The sequence below is a fragment of the Protopterus annectens genome, chromosome 3.part0, assembly GCF_019279795.1.
Source record: "Protopterus annectens isolate FY-2018-M chromosome 3.part0, PAN1.0, whole genome shotgun sequence".
Classification (NCBI taxonomy): domain Eukaryota; kingdom Metazoa; phylum Chordata; order Ceratodontiformes; family Protopteridae; genus Protopterus; species Protopterus annectens.
Window position 1 is genome coordinate 1,912,386,953 of NC_056731.1, and position 25,847 is coordinate 1,912,412,799.

General features: G+C 41.8%; 1 protein-coding gene across 1 annotated transcript in view; it reads right to left on the minus strand.

Annotated features, from left to right (window-relative positions):
- Positions 1–25,847, minus strand: part of LRRCC1 (leucine rich repeat and coiled-coil centrosomal protein 1) — a 1,845,576-nt gene that overhangs the window by 764,709 nt on the left and 1,055,020 nt on the right. Inside the window, exon 11 of the mRNA XM_044066062.1 lies at positions 186–325. Within this exon, the coding sequence (XP_043921997.1) occupies positions 186–325 (140 nt within the window). The remainder of the gene's footprint in view (positions 1–185; positions 326–25,847) is intronic.

Here is a 25,847-nt window from a genome sequence, read left to right on the forward strand (position 1 = left end):
TGTGATGATGAAAAACAGTGGCAGGCAAGATATCCATACATTTTTTATTCAAGCCTGACATATTTCACCTCAAAGAAAGATCTATGGTTAAATCTAAGAATATTTTTGACAAAGTTAAAACTTCTGTGTTACTGATTGCTGCAGGGATTCTCAAAATATGAAATCACAGATTCAAGTCAGTTTACCTGTGTGCCTCTTCTCTGGCATTGAGAACTTCTTGAACCTGTTGAACCTTTTCCTTATTTTGTCGAACAGACAGTCGCAGTAACTGAACTTCTCTTTGAGCAGCAGCAGCTTTCAAATCTGCTTCTTGGATTTGCTTAGCCTGCACATATTTGAAATAAAAACATTAAGTGATTAAGAAGGATAGCCCAGTATAGATTTAGCTCGTGCAGCACAGATCCAAAGAGTACTGTTGTGCAAGTACTCTCATCAAAACAGAAGATGTTTAAACATTTTGATCACTGTTCTAGGAATCAGTCTAACCCATCTAGCATTAAGCAGCAACAGTGTACTACACTTAACTATACTTATACAAACACAAATATACAAATAAAAATATAAATATACAAATAATTAAATGGCCTGCAGATTCAGCTAGGGCTTCACTGATGCTTGACATACTTGCTTTTAAAATTCTACGTGAAAGACAATTTTTCCTTCTCTTAATTAAACTGGATTTCCAAAACCAAAGCTATTCCCCTCAGGAATCATGATGTTATTGTATCCTTTTACCCCACATGGTCAGACTGCACAGAAGTGGGCATGGCCTGTTTGAGTGACATGCCAAACGGCCTTGATGTCATATGCAAATGAAGCAAGACTGACTGACAAAGATTTGCTAGTGATATCATGCATATATTAGATGCTGTTTGACACATATGGACTAGGATACAATAACACCATCTGCACAAGTTACATGCTGCAGTTAATTATTTTGGAAGACTTTTTTTGTTGCTGCTCTAACCCTGAAGGAGTATTTTTATGGTTGTGATGCCCATGCACTGGCCCAGTAATCAAGGAGCCTCAATCCTCAGTACTAGCACCAGTGAGGGGCATGCACTTTGGGAGGTTGACAAGTACATACAGTAAAGTACAATTTCCCTTAACAGCACACAGAGATCACAATCAGTCTGGGGATGGTTTCTGCCTCTCTCTCCAGATCCCCAATAAGACTCCCCACTGGCACAGGTATAGGGTTAAGATCTCAACAGAGTGGTCAAGACAAAACCTCCAGCACCCTCTCTATCCAAGCAGTGCTTCGTGTCCCTGCCAAGTAGCTGACATACATACACTCTGAGATTTCATTTATATACAAACAGGCACTCATGGGGAAGGCTGGCACAAGTTTACTAGCTATGGCCCCTTCTGCCCAGACTATAAGGTAGTAATCACTACCACCAACCACCCTTACTTATCAGCTACTATATAAGACCCTTAAAGGGTGACCAATTCTACTGTGTAATGTTACTATTATCCAAATGGTAAGTGTGACCAAGACTTTTAAGGCTATTTAGGAGTGGGTTAAACAGTGTCACCAAATACATATGCAAGTACTCTAAGAGCTTAAATATCTCTAAACAAACCAGCCAGAATTAAAAAGTTTAAATATATTTAATAATAAATAAAAGAACAAGACAATACTCAATAACTCAATACAGTGACATCAGAGATCAGAATCACAGGAAATATTTTAAAACAACATTGCAGGACAGTCTCACATAAATACAGAAAACATCTAAACTAATCTTTACTATATTCTTATCTATCTCTAAGAGAAACTATGTTCTAAATAACTTACTTACAGAGCAAGGCAAATACAGATGAAAAGTGCTGAATGGAGAGGATGTTTCTAGGCACAAATACAAAACGCAGAGACTTTCTCTGACAGATGGTTCTTAAATAACACATTACTACTGGGTCAGCTGGATGACATCATTCTTTGTCATCTGCCTTCAGTTCCCTGGCTAACAAACGTAAAATTTAGCACCTCTGTGTCAAAATGACTTATCTCTCAGAAGTTTGCCTAGAACTGGAAGTTGTAAAATAGTTAAACACTTTTACATTTGAAACTTGTAATTATTTCTGTTTCCAGACAACAGAAAGAACTTCTAGCTGTAGACATCCTGTCTTCTTGCTGATATAAACACAGTCGTAAAACTCTTCACTTATTTTTTCGGAGTTTGCAAGTTAACTCTATGTTCCACCTTCTACTATGAAAACACACATTTGCACAGGCATATAGTTTATAGACAGTTCTGCTCTTTTCCAGCAGGGTACACTGTGATTACATTCTTGACACTCAGTACATAACATACAGTTCAACACACACTTCTGAACCAGTAGTTTAATATCCACACAACATTATAGTTTTCTTACATTTGTAAGACAGGTAAATGAATCATATTAATATTCACAAATGACATAGAATTATTACAAAATTCCAGCTAGCTGGACTGGCAGCCTCACAATGGTCATCAGCTTTTGGTCGAGGGGGACAGCAGCTGGGTGACCAATCAGAGAACTGATGACCCGTATAGATAACTGGGACTCTATAAAGACTACAAAAAAGTACTATTTAACTATTACAGATCCTTGTAGTACTGTTATCTCAAGTAAAACAATAGTATCTGGAAATTTTATTAGAATACCACCTGTCTTTTCACTGCTACATTGAAACCAAAGTAGGAAAACAAAACACCATTATGACCTGCTTGGCACTCATATTTTTTTTACCAAATGCATCTATCCCATACATCCAGATTTTATTTTAAGACAGACTAATAAATTATGACTTTGCATTCTTCCAGACATACCTCTTAGAGGAAGAAATCTGGACAAAGCCATAAATAAAAGTGAGACAAAGGTCCAAAAATAGGGACAAGTTTTAAATATTGCTCTTACAAACTTAGAAAGTTAATAGAATAACAGGTTTTGCATTAACATGAATTTTCTGGAGGGTATGAAGTCTCAAACTCAAATGTCTGTTATTATTTTCTAACTTCAGTCATTAATGATTTGCCATTAATTTGCCAGAAAACCACAATTTTATGAAAAATGGACCAAGATTATGAATCAAAAAATGGACAGTCTGTGAAAATCTGTACAGTTGAGAGGTACGCTTCCAGCACATCTCTCTACTGTGAGTAATCTTCCATTAAGTGTCATGCTAGTTGACTTAAACTTAGGAACTTACCATAACAGATGATGTCCTGCTGATCACTGTTGACGTATTCCTAATACTTGGGTTATCACAGCTGTCATCTGGCCAGGGTAACAGAACTTGACCTTCCCCAGTATCATACGTCTGACATGTCATCTCAGCTCGCAAGCGTATAGATATATAGGCAGATGAAAGAGCATAATTCCTCAGGCTATATATAGAGAGGCAGATGTACAAGCATAATTCCTCAGGCTATCTACAAGCCAGTGGCCTGAAGACCCTGAGACAGAAAACTAGTCAGAGCTAGGAGAGGCATAGTATGATGTGGTAAGAAAAAACCCTGTTATAGGGTGTCTGTCATGGGATAGGAACTGAGGGTGAAAGAGAGAGTAAGGAGAAAATTAAGTGTAGATGGGAAAGAGAGTAGGAATGAATACTGCAGCACTGATTAGTAGAACATGTACTGTTGCGATAAGTTCTTACACAACTGTGCTGTGTCCTGACTGAAATCACCGTTGCATTATTCCTAACACATGGGTGATTCCAAGAGCTTAAGGGAAAGTAAGGGTGGTTGGTTAAAAGGCAGTAGAACCGTCCAAGAGGACAGATAGGACTGACCTAGCAAAGGCAGCTTTGGACCTTGAAAAGACATCAATCCTGTATTTTTTAGTAAAAATGTATACAGATGGCCAGGTGGCAGTTTTCAGTATGGACCTAGCATCCACTCCTTTGTAGAAAGCTTCATAGGCTGCTACTGCTTTTGTACAGTGAGCTTGAGGGCATGAGAGCAAGGACTTGTCATGTAGAGTAACAAAAGGAGATGGTCTTACAGATCCAACTTGCAATGTTTTGCTTGGATACCAGTTGGCTCAATTTAGAGTCTATGAAAGAAAAATACAAAGTTGATTAGATTTTTGAATGGATTTTGTTTTGTTCAAATATAATTTTAGCTGTTTGTGAATGTCCAGGGAATGAAGTATCCCTTCCTTTCCCTCCCTGATTCTGTGGGTTTGGAAAGAAGGTAGGTAGGTTTATGGCCTGATTGAGAGAGGACTTGTTCACTACTTTAGGCATGAATGAAGGATTAGTCCTGAGGGTCACCCTGTCTTTGTGAAAAATAAGAAAGGTCGGAATGGCCATGAGTGCCGGAAGCTCTGAAGTGAGGGCTAGAAGGAGGATAGTTTTCCAGGTGTTGAATTTGAGATTTGCTGATGTTGCTGGTTCAAAAGGAGATAAGGGATGCTTTACCATCACAAAGTTGAGGTCCCAAGTAGGGGTAATGGGATTTCCAGGTGGTTTATGATGTAGGACCCTTTTAATCAATAAGGTTCTCAGATTTTTTAAGGAATAACTTCAGATCTGGATAAAAGTGTGGGGGGGGGGGGTAAGAGCAAGCAAGTGGAGATGGCTGACATGTGGGCATTGAAGAAAAATAGGCCAGACCTCTATGCAAGAACTCAAAAATATTTTAGAAAGAAATGTACCTCTGATTAGTTGAGGTTCTGTTCATTCTTTTGGCACCAATAGGAGAATCTCTTCCATTTGTCTATATAATATTTTTGAGTGGTGGGTTTTCTGGCTTCTTGAAGAACCTTAATAATGTCCTCAGACAAATAGTGCCAGTAAGGAATTAGAACCCTATTGTCCACAGAGTTAGGTTTAGGGATGACAGATTGGGGTGAAGCAGTAACCCTTTCTGTTGTGTAATGAGATCTCCTTGGTGTGGCAGTTTGCAGTACTTGCCCCTGGCTAGAAGAAAGAGAAGACGGAACCAGTGCTATCTTGGCCAAAAGGAAATCACTAGCAAGAGCTTTGTTTTTTTTTTTTTTTTCTTTTTGGGTTTTTAGAAGAACTCTTGAAATGAGAGGAAGTACAGGGAACATGAAGAGAAAACTCCTTGTCCACTGAAGAGAGAAATCATCTTGTCCTAAAAGCTGAGGGCCAAGGGTCCCTGGTGCAAAATAGTGGAAGCTGTGTGCTGGTCTTGGAAGCAAACAGATCTGGGAAATCCGCCAATGGTGAAGGATGCCCTTGAAAACCTGTCTGTTCAGGGTCCATTTGTAAGGGTCCTCTTAGAACCTGCTTAAAGAATCTGATAAACTGTCCTCTGATGGGATATATGTGGCTGTGAGCAACATATTCAGGCATATCTGTGCCAAACTGCAAAACTGGTAAGATCTGGTCCCCTCGTGCTTGTTTTTGAAACACATTTCTGTTGTGTTGTATGTAAACACTCATATGGTATCTAGCTTCCAGAGATGTGAAAAGACCTGAACAGCCCTCGTTTCCTTCATGTTGATGTGGTCCTTTTCTAGCGCTGGCTTCCATCTTGCCCTGTACTTGCTGAGTGCCTGCCCATGCCCCCCTCCCCCCGTGCCTCATCACAGGCATTTGTGTGTATTTCCTGAACTAGGGCTGGTGGAGTGAAAGGAAGCACTGAGTTAAGTTTCACCAGATCCCTCCATCGTAAATGTTCCCATATGAGACTTGGTAAAAGAGGAATATGTGTGTGAATGATAGGGAGGAGAGACGAATGGCGAGGATGCAGGGAGTAGAGTTGGCAAAGGTGGATTAGCTTAAATACTTTGGATCAACAGTACAGAGTAATGGCAAATGTGGAAGAGAGTTGAAAGAGAGGCTACAAGCGGGGTAGAGTGGGTGGAGAAGAGTGTCAGGAGTGATGTGTGACAGATGGGTACTAGTAAGAGTGAAAGTGAAGGTCTACAAGATGGTAGTTAGACCAATTATGTTATATGGGTTGGAGATGGAGGCACTGATGAAAAGACAGGAGTCAGAGCTGGAGGTGGCAGAGTTAAAGATGTTAAGATTTGCACTGGGTGTGACGAGGATGGACAGGATTAGAAATAAGTATATTAGAGGGTCAGCTCAGTTTGGATGGTTTGGAGACAAAGCCTGAGAGGTGACATTGCGTTGGTTTGGACATGTGCTGAGGTAGGATGCTGGGTATATTGTGAGAAGGATGCTAAGGATGGAGCTGCCAGGTAAGAGGAAAAGAGAAAGGCCTAAAATAAGTTTTATGGATGTAGTGAGAGAGGACATGCAGGTGGGTTGGTGTGACAGGGCAAGATGCAGAAGACAGGAAGAAATGGAAACAGATGATCTGCTGTGGTGACTCCTAAAGGGAGCAGCCAGAGATGGTAACAGTACTGTGATCAAACAGTTTTCAAGTACCACTGGATTTTCCTCATACAACAACACACTAACTATATCTATCCATGTGTGAGCAATAATCTATATATGAGTGTATGTGTGTGTGTGCGTGTGTGTGTACGTATGTTTTATATATATATATATATATATATATATATATATATATATATATATATATATATATGTGTGTGTGTGTGTGTGTGTGTGTGTGTGTGTACATGCTCTTACATGTATATTTGCTTGAATGTATATATGGAAACGTAAACATTTATAAACTCTTATTCAATTGCGAAATATCTTGCAATGCTCTACCAGGTTCTTGCCTTCTCTCATTGTATATTTAGTAGACTTGTATTTTCAACCAAAAAGGGTAATATCCTCTTATTGTATACTAATTGCTGTAAAGTCTACAGTCTGTATGCTACTACTCTGTGATGTATTTTTTTGTAAATTTTTTCTTCTCTCTGTAAACTTATGGAGTTTTTCTCCCCAGGACTCTGCTGAAAACAGACACTTGTTGTCCGGGCAGACTATCCTGGCAAACAAATGTTAAATAAATAAATAAATATGCAGTCTGTCTAGGGGCAGGACTGGGATAGCAGGTCTCATGAACCCCAGAGCCCTTAGGATCTCCCTGGCTGAGGGATGAAAATAGCAGTAGTAGTTTGCAAGGCTTTACAACTTCTCTTGAGGTAAGTAGGCCTGTATTCCTTTTGTGTCTAGCCTGCAGCCCAGAAAAAATAGGTCATAGATTTATAAACAAATACTAGGCAATCAGTCTGCAGACGATTGCAAGCCTCCCCAAAAAAACCCAATTCAGAATTTCCTTCTACCCTCAAGGAGGGTGAAACCAAACAGACCAAACCAGAATTTGAGGCTGACCATCCAATTATCTAGGTTTACCTTGAAGGTAGCAAGGGTGTTACTGTGTTTGACATGAAATGGAAATTTGTTTCAGAGATGAGGGATGTGAATCTATCATCCCAACGTGTCTTGTGTATCTACTGATGGTTTAGTTAGTTTAACAGAGTAGTTGATGTACCATTAGTTCTGTGAAGGAATAGATTAAATAGGGTTGGATCTGTCATGGCATGAAAGGGTTAGGCATAGATTTCCACAAAGGAGTCTGTAAGAGACTTAGTATATTGAAAGGGCTGCTAGTTTTTCCTGATAACTAAGATTTTTTAGGTCACTGATCCTTTTAGTTATGAATCTCTGAGGTATCTCATGTTGTATGATATGTTTAGATAAATGCATGCCAAAAGGTGTGTTATATTCAGTAAGGAGTCTGATATTATATATATATATATATATATATATATATATATATATATATATACACACACACACACACACATATAGATATGAGTAAAGGGGAATTAAGACTTCTTTGGATCTAGTGGAAACGCCTTTGGAAATTAGATGAGCCAGATAAAAGGCTTTTTGAACTACTCTGGAGACATGATGGTTTAATGATAAGAAATTATCATCAACAAGAGTACTATAGATCCCATACAACAGTGCCTGATTGGAGGGGTGCACCTCCTATATGTTAAAAACTGTTATGCTTACCAAAATTAACTATGTTGCATTTTATTTCATTTGATTTGAGACCATTGTCCTTGCACTGATTGTTAACTTGGTCTAAGCTGTGATGGGGCAATTGTAAGTCAGTTGAAAAATGAATAACACCACCCAATTTACAATAATTTGCAAACGTAGTTAACCATAGGCCAGAGGTGCTAGCGTAAAGGTCTGAGAAATATATGCCAAATAGGAGATGGCCCAGAACTGAGCCCTGTAGTACACCATTGGTAACCGTTTTGCTTTCAAAGTGGCACCTGTTACTCTAACCACATGGGTCCTTAGATGGCTGCAGGGAGGATTTTTTTGTTGCTGACTGTGAACCCCAAATGAGATAGCAGGAGGAGGCGGATGAACTGTAGAAGCTGTAGGAGAATTTGCGGTGAAGTAGCTTGATTAATAGGTTGTCTTAAGTATGGAAAATTCAGAATTTCGTGTGTTTGGCTAAAAGTGATCAATAGTGTCAGATACTCTGTGAAAACTCTTGGGACTGTGGAAAGCTCAAAAGGCAAAGCATTAAACTGATAGTGAGACGACCCAGTACAAAACCTGAGGAATCTCTTGCAAGGGGCCTGAATTGTTATATGGAGGTAAGCATCCTTTAGCATTAAGGGATACTAGAAAAGCCTGGGGAAGAACAAAAGGTAGCAGAGAGTGCATTGAGACCATTTTGAAAGCTGGCACTTTTAAGAAGGTATTTAGTAAGCAGAGATCCAGCATGGGTCCCCCCTTACCCTTCTTTTCTTTGCACTAGGAAATGTTGGAGTAAAACCTGTTTCTGACAAATTCTTCTGGCACCAGCTCTATCATGCTTTGTGCCCACAGTTCCTATAAAATGGTGGAATCAGATGAATCTGACTGTGTGGAGGTGAGGGCATGTCATTTAGAAGGGGAATATGTATCCAAGACATGGCATAATCATTATTTTATGATAGATTGCATCTATTTGTATGGTAATCTTTTCCCAGGTGCAGAAATATTAGGTCAGCCTTTTTGCGAGGGGAAGGGTAGAGCTTGGGGCAAGGGGGATAGAAGATTGCAGCTAGTCACAGAGATTTGTCCCCTTCCAGATGAGGCAAAAATTTGTGGATTATCTGGGTATTTCTTTCTGGGAACTTCCCTGTGTGTCTATCTAGGTATACAATTCCTTCTGACAAAATAGGCTGGTTTGGTTGGGTAATTCCTCTGGTACTTAAGTACAGAGGTTAAAAGAAGCTGTTTGTAGTCCTTCATGGTTTTAACCTGCTCTTGAAGGGTTTTGAGAAGGTTGGCAGCTTGGGGCCAAACATGAGATTCTTGTCTAAAGGGAAATCTACAATTTTTGCTTTCATGTCTTTAGGAACTGCGGATTACAGAGCATGTAGCAGCTGCTCTTGATGAGGCCTCTACAGTGTCATTACAACATTTAAATGCTGTGTCTGGTCACTTGTGTAGCCTGATTAAGGAAAGATAACATTTGATATTTAGAATAGTATGCTGCAAATCCACCACTAACTCATCTAAAGAAATCTGAAAGGATATCAACTATCTGCTTATCTGGGTTTATTTAACAGCAGAGATGGTTATAAACCTTTTTACCCCACCTATCCAAAGCCCTGTTATCCTTGTCTGATGGGTGGGAAGTGGCATTGGGAAGGAGTTTAGAAGGCTTATCACATGAGATGGAAACTGCAGAAGGGTTTGCCACAGGATTTTTAAACAAAAACTTAAGACCGTTAGGGATTTTGTAAAAGCCTGCTGGTCATTTGGGAGCTGGAGGCTGGGAGTCAGGGGCAGCACAAGTGGAATGAAAAGCATCCAAAAAAGCCTCAAGAACAGCAGGTACAGGGAAAGGGGTTGGGGTGCCCATTTCCAAAAGGATCTTTTCTGCACCTCTGAGATCTGGCTAGACTCCCACTCAAAATGCTTCATCACATTCAAGACTCTCTCTCCAAAAGAAGCGTCTCCTACTGGAGAATCAGATTAAATGGAGTCCTCATCATCCGAAGAGACTTGACCAGAAAAGTGCATTTGAGAGTAGACCAGAGAATGGTCAGAATCAGAAGCCTCCTCATCTTCAGAGGAAGATGAATCCACAGCAATCTTTTGAGGGGAGGGGTTGTCTGGAGAAAGGAAGAGGATTCAGAGACAAAATGGCCTTAAACAAACCTTGAGAGAAATCCATGCATTCATTCCTTCTGTAAGAGGAAGAGGAGGCTGATGAAAAGGAGACTGTCTAGTTTTGTAATGCTTCTTTTTTGGTGTTTCATCCACCTGCACTAAAATAGGTGGCTCAATTCCCTGACATACTTTGATTAGTTTACCTGGGATCTCTTCCTTAACTAAGATCTGAGGGATGACCTCTGGGCCCTCTGGTATTATGATTCATGGATCACCTCTGTCTGCAGAATCATCAGTCAGCAAGGCCTCCGATGCCATACCAGCCTCCAGTAGAGTCCCGCTCGAGGGCATCTGAGGAGGAATCGGACATACCACAAATTCTGAAACCTCATAGGCTATGTCAGAAAAGGATAACTAAGTCTCTGGCCTAGGGCTTTTAAGCCTCTTCCTTAAGTGTTTAAGGTACATCTGGGGAGGTGGAATCCACCATCTTGGAATGGGCAAAGCATATGAGATGCTCAGTCTACAACAAAAAGTGTTTGGCAAGGACAAATGAGACCACAAAGGATTGGCAGATGGAACAAGCTTTGTAGTCATGTTCCACTCCTAAGCAAAAAAGATACTGTATATGCAAGTCTTTGCTTGAGATTTGACTACTGCACTCATACTTACTCCTCTTAGCTGACATCTAATACTGGTAAGAAAAACAATTAAGAAATATAAAGGAAGGTTCCCCAAAGGGGCACTTACCTGAGTATTCAAAGCAACAGTGCCATCAACCATATGTCAATCAATCTAACAGATATGTGACCTGCATTCAGTCTAGTGGTGAGACAGTCTGAGGAATTATGTTCAGATGTCTGCCTATATAACCCTACACTTGAGAAATGAGGTCACATCATATGTACAATACTGGGAATGTAAAGCTTTGGTATGCCAGCTAAATGACAGCAGTAATAGCCAATGTGTTAAGAATACTGCAACAGTGATTTCACTCAAGACATCCATAGACAGACATTTGGCAAATACCATGGATAGGCTAATTGTAAGAGAAGTGAATTAGTAGTGGCAGTTCCCAACTAAAAACCTTAAGCTGTTTAGGCTTGTTATACCTAATATAGGTTTCATTGTCTTTCTTTCTTTCTTTTGACATCCAGGAAAATGTACAATACAACTTTGCCTATTTTTGAATTAAGTACTGGCTGAACAGACCAAGAGAACAGAAAATACTGGACGACAAGAAAACCTGCCTGAAGCTGGCCTTTTGAAGTGTCTGGGTTTAGTGAGAGTGGTGCTAGAACTTGGGGGAGGGCACAAAAACCTGTGTTGAAACCAGTGAGGCTACTCTTGATCACAGAAATCGTAAGATGCCTAGCTGTATTCATCTTTAAGAAAACACACTTCATAGTTCTTGCCAACCTTTTTGATCACTTAACAGTGCTCAATTCTTAAACCGAGCAGGGCCATGTATGATAACCCAGTGGTAAATTTGTGTCTACCACATCCAGTCATATACTAGCCTTAAAGGTAGCCTAGATAGTACTTTGTTTGACATGTAGAAATAACTTATCCCATAGGCTGGGAACACATTGAGGTAGGAAATTTATCCCTCCAGTGTGTCTCGTAGAGTCAGTGTTAATTTGGGTCCATAGTTAAGGTGTTTATAGAGTCATTGGTTTTGAGAAGAAATAAGAGGTCAAATATGGGCAGCGCAGTGGTGCAGCGGTAGCATTGTCACCTCACAGCAAGAGGTTCTCCGGTTCACTTCTCGGCTGGAGTGCCTTCTGTGTGGAGTCTGCATGTCCTCCCTGTGTTTATGTGGGTTTTCTCTGGGTACTCCGGTTTCTTCCCACATTACAAAGACATGCATCTGGAGTGTTTCTCCCCGGGCCACCGCTGAAAATTGTCTTTGTTCCAAGTCGGACTTTCCCAGTAAACAAATGTTAAATAAAAAATAAATAAAATATGGCCTGATCTTTCATGGCTCAAAAACTGACACAGATAACATAGAGCAGCCAGCAAGCTGCTATGTATATGGAGAGTCATGCTAATCTGCCAAGTTAAGGAAGGATTTAAGGCCTTTAGTTTTTTTGGTCAGGAAGGATTTAAGGCAATCAGTTTTTTGTTTGAAGTATTTGGGGCCTTTCAAATTGAGCACTATATGCTTGGATTTGTGTATACCAAAAGGGGCACTATATTCAATAGTCTGATAAGGGAAAAATACAATGGTATGATTTCCTTGGATTTTGAGGATATTCCTTTGAAGGTAACTGGGCTCAACAGAAGGACTTTTGGACTATTCTGGAAACATGATGATCAAATGAGACAGACTTGTCTCTTCTTAAGTACCAGGTCTCTTATGACCATGTCTATTTGAAGACGAGTGCCATTTATAATGTAGGAGGTGGGAGCAGCATTTTTGCTGAATAATACTGCACCGCACTTCTTTGCATATTGCTTGAGACCATTTTCAGTACACCAGGGATGTTCATATCTTACACCCTGCTTCTGGAATGGTTTAGTATCAATAAGCAAGCAGATAATGGAGCCTGGCTTGCAGTCATCTGCAAACTTGGTTAACCTGACTTCTTGGGTACTGGCAATACTGCAGTCCACAACTTTGGAAATCCCTGCCTCAACCAAACACTCCCTATCTTTCCTTTGTAACATTTGCAAAGAGATGGGAGAACTCCCTAGGAACCAACGGCTCTTTCATTTTTCTATGTTTTCCTTATCCCTAAAAATGTTGAGCCCAGCTGACATGGATGGTTTCTGGTCATTTTCTTCAAGTAATAAACCTTTAAAAATGAGCTTATTCTTTCTGCTGAGGGGCATTCTTGTCAAAATTGGCAAAGATATTACACCTGTCTTTGAGATGGCAAGAACCCAAACAAGACACAGGTCTTGTAGAGACATACTGTGGCCAGAGTACTCTCACTTTTTAAAACTATATTGTGAAACAGCAGAGGCAAATACATAATCTGGTATACTACATCCAAACAGCAGTACACAAGAAGTGAAGAAATCACTCTGTTAAACATTATAGTGAAAAACAATTGAAAACATTTTTTTAAAACAAATGTAGAGTCAGAACTCTAAACAATGAGCTACAAAAGGGTCGAATCTAAACTCTAACAACCAGTTATACAACTGCAACAGGGAAGGGAAATAAGAGCAAAAGCCATGATGCATGGATAATGTCAGGTAGGATAAGTTAAATAAATTTGGAAAGCTCTTACCAAGGAAGTTGTATAATCAAAAAATCTCAAAACATTGAATGACCGAAGAGAGAAAATGGATACTAGAAATTGTCTCTTCAATTAGCAAACGTTTAAAATAGAACAGAGATGCCTGAGGCCATTTTTTTCAAACTATCTGGAAATATACAGAGCTAAGTATATGTTTTTGGTTCTTCAGAATTGTGTACTGTAAATTGTTGCTGGACTAATTTTATTCAGAGTTGTGCACTGTTATTTTTGATTCACTGTATAGTTTTTCAGATCTCTGCTGAAAGTGTTTTGTCCCACCCCCCCCTATTTCCTGCTGTGTCTTACGTTGGTATAACTGTTTTTAACAGCTTGAGTTACCTGACTATCTGAAGGATTACTTGAATAAAAATAGACCCTGTTAGTTAACAGCCTGCATATCATTGCTGGAACCCGTGTCTAACAGAGCTCAAGTGTTTTGACCCACCCACTCTCCCTCCGTATCTTTGGCTTGTTGTTTAAATTTGGTGGCTTTTGCAGTTGCCCACCCCACTGTAGATTTCATCTGGGACACTCCCCCCAGTCCCATTTCTTTACCACATTCTACCTAATGCACTCCTCCTGCACTTTTTAGTAATTTTTAATTTAATTGCATTTTTTAAACTGTGTTTGGTGTAATATTGCTGCATACTCAAGTGTGCTAGCTTCCACTGCATTTGAATTGCTTTTACTGCTGTTTTAGCTACTTTTCTGTAAAAAAAAAAAATAAATAAATAAATAAAAACTGTAAGCCTGTTTCCTATCTTTCCTGTAAATAGTGTAGTCCAGATACAGATTTGCTGTATCCAGGACTGTATGTAAGCTTCTGAGCCCCCCCAAGCCTTTCTGTGTTGGAGGGAAGCCTTCTAGCACGTCAGTGGGAGTGGTAAGCACTAGGTAACCAGTCTACCACATAAGGAGTGGTTCTGACCCAGAAATTGTAGTTATTGGCCGTCTGGGCAATCTTTTCCATCTCTCTCAACTTTCTGATTTGAAAGCCCACATTTGCATTTGTTTCTTTCCTGTAACTATTCTAGTGCAGATACAGATTTTTAGTTTTAGCACTTGAATTTGCTTATTCGTGCTCAGCACTTGTTCAGAACTTGTTGTAAGCACTAAATAAGCTACTAATTACTATAACACTAAACTTTCCTCATTACCTAGAGGAAAACAGTTTTTGCACTTACTTTCCTCACTTGCTTAGAGAAAAACCGCTCTTGTACTCACTTTCCTCACTTATCTAGAGGAAAACAGTTTTTTATTCAGGCATGTCCAAGGGTCAGCTCCCAGTGTTCTCTCCTGTCTATCTAATGAATCTGGGCATCTTGGGGCAATGTAGAAATTGCCTCATGTACACAGACAACCCTGTCCTCCTACCACCCAACACTACAACCTGTGAGAGATGCACTTATCTAGCCAAACTGGAGGTAAAGCTCTCTCCAACCAAGATTGAACTTGACATTCAAGAGGAGAAGATAAACACTTGCACCACACACACTTATCACATAGTCTCACTAAATCTACACCACCACCAAAATCCACACACAGAAACACAAAAACATTTGCAAAGGCTCTCAGTAATAATCTGCCCAAGCAACAGAGACCTCCAAAGCAGAAACGCAAGCAACTTCCACCCCCCAACACAACCCAAATGACACACAGCCCACAGACTCAGTGTGCCACTCAACCACAGCCAATAAGACAAAACAATGTATCCAACACACTAGTCATAGGTGACTCTAGTCAGGCACACTGATGTCCCACTCACCAGGCTAAACAAGGAGAAGGTTACTGTCAGCTGCCGGTCGGGTGCCAGAATCCACCAAATAATCCACACAATCAGGTCACGCCACAAGTACAAATATGACTCTGTCATTGCCCATGTTGGTGTAAACGACCCGAGACGTACCTCCCTGGGCTACATGAAGAGAGACATGGAAGAGCTCTCCGATCTTGTATCCCAGGCAGGTATGACCCTAGCCCTGAGTAGCATTCTGCCATCGCCCAGAATGATACCACAGTACAAGGACAAAATGATTGACTTCAACAATTGGCTAAGCTTCTGATGTCATTCTAAGGGGATCCAGTATCTGTCTGCTTGGGATGACATGGTCGACAGACAACAATGCTTTGCCAGAGATGGCCTGCATCTGTTGCCCCTGGGATTCCGGACACTGGCTAAGGGTCTTGCCGCCCCTATAGTGCCTTTTTTAGGCAAGGTTCAAATGACAAATTCACCACCGTAACAGGAACAGGCAAGCAAAAACTGAGGGTAATGCTACTCAATGCTAGAAGTCTAAATCTCAAACTGCACTCACTCGAGGCACTCCTTAAAATGGAGAACATCAATATCTGTGCAGTGACTGAGACTTGGTTCAAGGCTCCAGAGAGTACCCCTGCAGTACCAAGCTATAACTCGTACCACACCTTTCGGCCATATAACCAGGACCAAAACACCAAAGGTGGAGGTGTGTCCATATTCATTAAGGATATCCACACCTCCAGTAGTTGCTCAGCACAATGCATCCTAGGTTACCCTAGTGCAACTAACTGGGCAAAACTGCAATCCAAATTATAGCTTGCTACAGATCCCCCACCATGCCCCAAGATTCCCACTCCTCTTTTCTTGATGTACTGGAAAATATTAGGGTTCAAACAAACACTCTAATAATGGGCGATTTCAACTACCCCACCATTAACTGGGAAAACTACTTGTGTACCAACTCCTTCACACAACGCTTTTTGGAATTCATAAACTCCAATGCCCTGGATTAGCTTATCCACACCCCCACCAGGGGCAACAATATCCTAGACCTAGTCATTACCAACATGAGTGACCAGTGTTCCACACCTGAAGTCAACTCCTCGTTGGTCCGATCCGACCATAAGCTAATCACCCTTGATATCCACATCCCGCCCCCACCCCCCATTAAGGAAACCATGGTAAAAAATGTCTCCAAAGCTAACTTCATGCTTCTTAAGACAGAAGTGGTGAACTTCATGACACCCATGGAGATGGACAATACAGTTACGACTGCTGAATCCTTCACAAATGCACTCTATAAGCACTTACACGAGTGCATGGATCGTGCTATCCCAAACAGAACCAAGATGCTATCCTCCAAAAAAAGGAAGCCAATCTGGTGGTCCCCTGCCATAAAAAAACTGTACAACAGAAGGAAGGAATTGTTGCAAAAGAGAGTAAAATCCCATGAGTGGAGGAGCTCCCTGGTCAGCCTCAGTAAGAAGCTGAGATCCCTTATAAGATCCTCCAAAGCTAGCTATGAAAACAAACTCGCCACTGATTCTAAGGGTAACCACAAAGCATTCTATAGTTATGTCAAGAATCTCAATGGCAACACCCAAACCTGCTCTGAGTTACAGCACAACGGCATGAAAATTACAGAACCAACTGATATTGCCAACATTCTGACAGATAGGTTCAGTGCTAACTTTACCCCCCCCCCCCCAAAGGGCCCATATCTATACAGGAAGAATGCAGAGTCCCTGTAATCACAACTACGCAGGTAAAAGCTGCACTCTCTAAAGCCAAAAACACAGCATCCATGGGACCAGACAACATCCCAGGCTGCATTTTACATGAACTTCAGAACAAACTGGCTCCCCACCTAAACACCATGTTCAATCATAGCCTCACATCAGGCTTTGTGTCCAATAAACGGCGTACAGCAACAGTTATCCCACTCCACAAAGGGGGAGCCACCACTGATCCTGGGAACTATCGCCCTATTAGCCTGATGAGCCTGGTCTGCAAGGCCATGGAACGTATCATCATGGAACTCATAAACAAAGACATTGGTAACCTCCAAACTCTGGATCCCACCCAGTTTGGGTTTGTGAAAAGCAGATCATGCCTCTTGAACCTGATCGACTTCTTTGAGGCAGTCATCAAAGACGTGGATGAGGGTAAGGTGGTTCACACAGCCTATCTTGACCTTGCTAAGGCATTCGACTCCATCCCCTATTCTGGAATTATAGCTAAACTCACTAAACTAGGTATAAATCCCTATGTCACAAGATGGGTTGCCAACTGGCTCACTGACAGAACCCACACTGTAAAAGCTGCACACTCCAAATCTGACCTCAAACCAGTGACAAGTGGAGTATCTCCTGTTTGGTATCTACTTCTCTGAAGTAAAGGCCAACACAGAAGGCCTCTGGCTAACGGAGTTTGCAGATGACTGCAAACTAGGAACCATAGTCGAGTCCCCAAATGATGTGGAAATCCTACAGAGGGGCCTCACTGAGACAGATGCCTGGTGTCAGAGCCAAGGCCTCAAGCTCAATGCCAAAAAGTGCACTGTCATTCCCTTTGGTAAAAACTCTGTACCCATGAACTACTACATAGACAGCAGTCTACTTAACACCGAATGTGTGATAAGAGACCTTGGGACCCAGGTGGACAGTAGTCTGTCCTTTGATAGTCACATCGCCATAGTAGTCAGGAAGTCCTTCTACGTGGCACACCTCATCATAAAAGTGTTCTCATCCAGGAAAAAATAGGTCATTGTTCCCCTCTACTCGAAATTCATTAGACCCATTATAGAGTACAACGTCCCTTTTGGAATGTACCTCACAAGACATCTGCAGTAGCTGGAAAGGCCACAGAAGTACCTCACAAAGAGGATTACTGGCCTCAAACAGATGTCCTACACTGACCGTCTCAAAAAACTCCAGCTTTACTCTGTAGCATATTGCCTACTCCGAGATGATCTTTGCCTAACATATAAAGCTATGTCAAACCCAGAGCTGTTGGACATGCTACACCTAAAGAAATCCCAATCCCTCCAAGCTACACGCTCTAGGGACCTAAACCTTGTCACCACAATAAACAAAACATGCTGGAGGGATAGATTCCTGTCCCAGAGACTTCCCATACTCTGGAACAGGCTACCCATCTATGTCAAGCAAAGTTCTTCATTAGCACTCTTCAAGAAAAACCTTGATGAGTGGATGGGAAATAGGAAATACACCACGGGATCACTTCTGTGTCTCTGCTCGACAGTGGCACAGGAAAATAACTTTCTTGGGTGGCATAAGCCAGGGAACCTTGTTGGCTAGGCTTACGTAGGCCCTCGGGCCGATAGCCTAGTACCTACCTATGAAGCAAACAAGATATGAAGGGAGATTATTGCATACAATAACTTGTAGGTGTGTGAAGACTGGTAGAGAAAGGGTGAAGGGTGCCAGCCTAGTCAAATAGAATTTGATCCATAATTCTGGCATTTGTAAATATAAATGTAAAATACAGGCCTGTGTCTTAAATGTAAAGAAATGCTGTTTCAACAATGTGGCAACATTGTCATCTGCTGTAAGGAAAACTAAGCCAAGCATTTCAAATGTTCTTTGAAATTAAAATTATGTTTTCTATGTCCTTTGAAGTTAGAATTTGGAGCCGATGAGTCTGGAGTAAGCATCCTGCCTATTGTTTTAAGGCTAAAGTTAATGACCAGAATTTACATGTAGGATGCCCTTTATTGCTCTAAGTGTAAAATAATGTAAATGCAGTTCTCTGTGGCCTGGGAACCAGGAAAGTGTAAACAAATGATGTAATGTTTTATCAGAACTGCAGTTTCAATTTAAACAGTGAGAACCAGAAATTACTAAGCATTTTGATCTTGGATATCCAACTTATCAGCACTCAGCCTGTATCTTAAGTAAGTTATCTTAGAAGTATGTTTTCTTGTAGAAATAGCTAGGACTATAAATATTAGACTAATTGTTTTTCTGTTATGTCAGAACTGTACTACGGAATTATTTTAAGTTTCCGTGTGATCTCTGAACTCTTGAATGGCACTATGGTGTAGTAGTATTGGCTTGTGTTTTTAGTATTTATTATTAAATATTTTTAAACCCTTTTCAACTGTGGATGGTTTGTGTAGGGACAAGTTAAGCTCTAGAGTACATTGCATATTTATAGAGTTTACTGTCTAAGCCACTCCTATAGCTTTAGCCCTTGACCCCAGTTGGATAATAATATTGCACAGTAATAATTAGACACTCTTTTAAGGGCCTTTGGGTAGCTGATAATTAGTAGCTGGTAGCGGCAGTAATTACTACTGTATATTCTGGGTAGAGGGCCACAGCTGGAGAATCTGTCTCATCCTTTCCCAGGAGTGTCTGTGACGTTATAAAAATACTTTTCTCAAAGTGTGTGTGGGTGTGTGTGTGTCAACTACTTGGGCAGGGAAACAAAGCATTTGTTGGACAGAGAGGGTACTGGAGGTTAGCTTGCCAGCTAAGCTGAGATCTAGACTCTATAGCTGTGCCAGTGAGGAGTCTTATTGGGGACCTGGGGAGCAAGGGAGCAACCAGCCCCAGACTGACTGTGATCTCTGTGTGCACTTAAGGGAAATTGTACTTTACTGTGTGTATTTGTTATCCTTTCCTCTTATATTAGATGCCCTCTCTGGTGTTAGTGGCGAGGATCGAGGCTCCTTGATTGCTGGGCCAGGGCGCGGGAGTCACATGAGATTTGCAGTGGTGAGATCCACTTCACATGTGGTTTGCAGTGGTGGGATCCACTTCACATTTGTGGTGGCGGTGGATATCCACATCACATATTAGTTAGCAAATACTAATTGGCTTGTAGTGGTGTGGGTAAGAGTGAATCCTGTAGCTTATGTATAGTGATATCTGAAGGTATTTTGTACTTTGTACTCTAAATCAGCCACCCAGTGAATACTCAGTGTTCAGATCACAATGTTTTTATTTCTTCTGTTAGTTTAGTCAGTCAGGGTGAGCAGGCAGCATGTCAGCAGAGGAGTATGGAAAGCTGACAAGGAGCCAGCTGGTGGAGATGTGCCAGGCTAGGGGAATGGTGCATGGAAACCTGACTAAGGCTGAGCTGATTGCAGCCTTGGTTACAGCTGCATCAGAAAACAGCATCCAGGAGGACAATCAGACTGGCAGTGGAGGTACAATATCCTCGGAGAATGGACAGCTCAACCTTTCCATGAAGGACAATCAGACTAGCAGTGGAGATACAATATCCTTGGAGAATGGACAGCTCAACCTTTCTGCAGTGGACTTAAAAATCCAGCTGGAGCTAAAGAGATTTGAGTTGGAGGCCAGGCATTTGGAAATAGAAGCCGAAGAAAAGGAGCATCAGAAGGGGCATGAGAGAGAAATGCTGACTCTTCGCCAAAGTCATGGAGGTAATGGGGAAGGGAGTAACTGGACCCCAGAAGCATAACAGGTCAGTAAATTTCTTCCTCAATTTAAAGAGGGGGATACTTTTGATAGTTTCATTCATATGTTTGGGAGGGTATGCAAACAGTATAGTGTTGACCAAAGGTTCTGGGTACGGTTCCTGATCCCCTTACTCCATGGGAAAGCTGTAACTTTTCTATCAAAAATGTCTGACTCTGTCTGTTTTGATTATACTGCTGTAAAAAATGTCTCTTAGAATGTTTTAAGCTAACACCTGAAATGTATAGGAAAAAGTTTTGGGAGCATAGACGCAAGGCAGATGAAAGTGTGTGTGAATATGTTGCTGAACTGAGCACTTATTTTCATAGCTGCTTGAGTGTAGGTCAGGTCACCACTTTTGAAGGGCTGGCAGACCTTTTGGTGAGGGAACAAGCCCTTAGTATCTTGCCTGAGGACATCAGGATCTGGTTAGCTGATAGACAATGTGCTACTTCAGATGAGCTGGGGAAGAAGGGAGACCTGTACCTGGCCAGAAGGGCAGCCCTGTACAGGAAGGGGACCCCCAGTACTTCTCATGGGTCTAAAGGAACCCATGGTGGGCAGCACAGACTGACACAACAGAATCTGCCAGTAGCAGGGGAAGCCACTAGTCCAGGTACATGTCCAGGAGCTAGGGTTAAATTTTTTGAATGCAACCAGTGGGGTCATGTGGCATACAGGTGTCCACATAGGCAAGGTGGGGAACCTAAGGTGAGGGAGCCAGTAAGTGGGAAAGAAAAAATGCCAATAGTAGATTGTCTTGAGACAACAGGGGTACTAAACTACCATCCTGCAGATGTCCTGAGAGGGAAGGATTTGGATGAGGCAGTACCATGTACTTATGCAGTTATATGTGGTCAGGCTAGGAGACAAACATGTAGGTCTGGTAGCCTGGGGGAGACCCAGACAGACTGCATACTTGCAGTCAGGACTGCTGAGGTGGTTACTTCAGGGAGGGAGCTACTCTGTAGCAGTGAGACTGAATGTGAGCCACAGCTGCTTTTGGGTACTGATGTTCCTTTGGACACCGTAACTGCAAAGGTAGAGGTGAGTAGTAGTACCACGGCTGACAATGAGGCACTGCTGTCAGAGGATGCCAGACTTTCTGTGGAAGGGGAGCTGGGAAGGGTTACAAGGAGAGAGTTGAGACAGGCTCAGCTCTCAGACCCTACATTGCAAGGCCTGAGGCAGGTAAGCTAGGGAGGCACCTGACTCTCAAGGGAAGGGGGAATCTGTATACTGGGACAAAGGGTTACTGTACAGGGAGTGGACCCCTGAGGGAGGGCTAGAAGGTGACAGAGTACAGCAGTTGGTAGTGCACAGAGCCTACCGTCTGGCGCTTCTAGCCATACCCATGATATTCCCATTGCAGGTCATATGGGCATAAAACGCACAAAGAGGCATATTATGCAGAACATCTATTGGGCTGGAATTTCCAGAGATGTAACAGGGTACTGCAGGACCTGTGAGCAGTGACAAAAGATAGGCAAGGCAGGAGACAAGGTGAGAGCTCCTTTGATGCCTTTGCCTGTGACTGAGGAGCCATTTCAGAGGGTAGCTATGGATATTGTGGGTCCTCTGAGTACCCGAAGTTCCATAAGGAAAATGTATATCCTAGTGGTAGTGGATTATGCTACACGATACCCTGAGGCGGCGGCTTTGTCCTCCATTAAGGCAGAGAAGGTAGCAAATGCTTTGTTAGAGATTTTCAGCAGGGTGGGTTTCCCAAAAGAAATACTGTCTGACAGGGGTGCCAATTTCATGTCAGACCTACTGGCTTGTCTGTGGAAGTCCTGTGGGGTGAAGCACATGAAGACCACCACCTACCATCCCCAGACTAATGGTCTTGTTGAGAGGTTAAACTCTACAATCAAGTCCATGCTACGGGCATTTGCAGATCAGTTTAAGAGGGTGTGGGACAAATATTTGCCCCATCTGTTTGCTTACAGAGAGCTTCCCCAGGAATCCACAGGTTTTTCACCCTTTGAGTTGTTGTATGAGCACAGGGTGAGGGGACCTCTAGATTTAATTTGAGATGAGTGGGAAGATGAGTGTGAGTCTTACAAGGAGTCTGTTGTGGCATATGTCTAAACCTCAGGACAAGGCACAGGGAATTCATGGGCTTGGCCCAGGAGAACCTGGCAGAAGCCCAACAACAGAAGAAGGTGTGGTATGACAGGAATGCTAGAGTATGCTGTGGGGCAACAGGTAATGGTTCTCATTCCTGTCAGACACAACAAGCTGCAAGCAGCTTGGGAGGGACCCTACAAGGTGGTAAGAAAGGTAAGTGATGTTAACTACATGGTGTAACTGCTAGTCAGACGGCAGGGGCACAAACTGTACTATGTTAACATGATGAAACCTTTACCATAATAGGGAGGTCCTTGTGCTGAGCATTTGCAGTGGATTGCAGGAGGATTCTGAGGGAGATCTGGGGACCGATGATCTCAGTGAGGCGCGGGCTGACACCTCGGTGGAAGGGGTAGTGATTGGGGACCTGGGGAGCAAGGGAGCAAGGGAGCAACCAGCCCCAGATTGACTGTGATTTCTGTGTGCACTTAAGGGAAATTGTACATTACTGTGTGCATTTGTCCTTTCCTCTTATATGAGACACCCTATCTGGTGTTAGTGGTGAAGATTGAGGCTCATTAATTGCTGGGCCAGGGCGCGGACGTGACAGGGTGAAGTGGAGTAGAAGAATTCTAAAAAGTTTTACTGGCAACTTGCAGTCTGAAGTCTGACACTTCAGTCCTAATGGTTGAACCAGATAAACCAGACCATCACAGATCAAATGATTTACATTTTAGCCATTCAGTATAAATTAACCATTTGTATAATTTCTTTTTCTTTTATTCCTGATGCATAGCAGTTTCTTTTGTCATTTACTTTTGTGACAAACATCTTTTATAAGTCATCCTCAGTATGACTCTTTCAAAGTACTAGAAAAATATCCATAGTAAAAACAAGATGGGGAGAAAGTCAGTCAACCATCTTTATTTACAATCAGCCCTCTCATTGGTCTTGCATTTCCTATCTAAAATGCATGCTACTTCAAGTCTTGCATCACAGGTTCAGAAGAATGGAGAGAAAAAAGCAGCTACATCTGCAAGGACAATCTTACCATGGTAGCCTTAAATGCATTGGTGACAATGGAGACTAACACCAAAGGAAGGTATTTCTCTGAAAAGAATATGCTTGTCTAAATACTTCAAAAGGCAAGGGAGGAAGAAAAAACAAATAAAATCAGATGTCCTGGAAAGGTAACAAATTCTCTTTATGAAAACAACTACACACAAATATCTGCAAAATGTTTACTATCCCTAAATGTGCCATTAAACTCTTCAAGTGGAAAGGATGTTATATTGTCTGCACAAGAAACCAAAAGAGGGCTGTCAGACAAAAAAAAAGGCTAATATTCATGCAAATATTGTCGTACCCTGCTCTACACAGTAGAGTATATTTTGCTTTGTTGCCAAAGCCAGTTTTCCTCTGAAATGTGCATGCAAGATCTTTGTCTTGTGGTTACATTTTAAAACAATGATAAGCAGCCATGCAATGCGGTACCAACAAATGTATGAGCCTGTAGATCTACAGGATGGCAGGAGAATCAAATGCACATCTCATTACATGATTTACCAACAATCCAGATGTAAGACCAAACAAGAAAGTATTTTTAGAGGAATTAGGGAGGAAACTACCTCTGTCAAAAGTAGAAATGGCCCAAAAGGGCAAAATAAACAACAGATGTCAGTCAAATAGGATGCACTTGTCAAGGATGCCCTAATAAGAAAATTGATGCACCATAGAAAATCTTATCAAAAGACACCACTAAAAGCAGTTTATTAAATCCTAGTCATTATCTCTTTGAACCTACTTTGGACAGATAAACGTGCTACACTGGAGAAAGTTGCTATAAGACAGAAATCCACTCCAAAAAGCTGGGATTGCTATTTACTCCTATACGTTTGCAGGTAAATACTACGCTAATGATCACCAGGGCCTTTATAAGTCTAGCTGTGCAACCCAACCCAGTTGTGTCCCTATGTATCATGGGAGTTCATTAGGAGGGGTGTATGTTACTCTGGAAGAGGTTATGTGGAGGGGGTGTTAGTTTGGGTATTACTTTCTGCCTCTGTCTATCAGAGACATGGGGTGAATTTCTGACATCCCATAAGTTTACATTTAAATAGGGTTAGGGATGGACTCTGCTTCATATGGATGGAGACCCTATTCCAGAGTATGGGAACATGTCTCTTTTTCGAAAATTTATGTCACAAGCAAAATTCAAATCCTTGGATCTCGTGGTCCTGATGCTGTTTGTTTTGTGGTTGTGTGAAAGGTCCACCAGAGCTGGATCTGAGGATGCTTTGTATGCCAGGTATAGATCGCCTCTCTGTAATCTGTAGGGGTCCAAGTATAGAGATTGGGATTTAAGGCAATCCGTATAGGACAATGTGTTTATATGCTGGCTCCTCCTGGCAAAGAACCTTTGTGGACATTCTAACTGGTGCATATGTCTGGTCTTGTACATGCAGAAGATGGCATTATACTCAATGATGTGCCTGATAAAGACAAAATAAAGTGACACTATGACTTTGATGGACCTAGATGCCATGCCTTTACTTATAATTTGGGTGACATAAAAAGATCTTATTACTACCTTGACCACATGTTGGTCAAAGGCCAGATTCGTCATCATCAGCAACTGCATCAACCCCCTTTCCCCGCTTTTCTACATAGAATCGGGATGTTATGTCACTTGTCGCCATCTGTTCCTGCTCAGTGCTACTCTCCTACCTTCTTTAACACTCATGCCTGACTGTCGCAGGTCTTCTCTTACACAATCCATCCACCTCTTTGTTGGACAATATCGATACCTCTTTTGTTCCTGTCTGTCCCAAATATTCTTCACCAAATTGTCTTCTGCTTTCCTACACATGCCCAAGCCACCGTAATTTGTTCTCTCTGACCTTTTCTGTAAGTGGAGCTACTTTGACTTCTGCTCATATGTCCTCATTTCTTTGTCTGTCCCACAGTGTGCATCCTGCCACCCATCTCAGGCACTTCATCTCTAGCCTTCTCAACTGCCCTGCCTTTACTGCCCAGGTTTCTGTACCATACAGAAGTACTGTTAGCACAACTGTTTTGTACAGCTTATTTTTCAGCTTCTTTGGCATTCTTCTGCATACACTAACCATGACACTCTGTGCCACTTGGCTTCAGCCCCTTTGATTCTAGCTTTGACATCCTCATTTAGACTTCCCTTTTATTTAACCACCCTCCCAGATACCTGAAGCTGTTAACCTGTTCCACTGTCTTTCCTTCTATCTCAGTTCTCAGCTTCTTCTGATTTCCCCATTTGCTGCCATTCC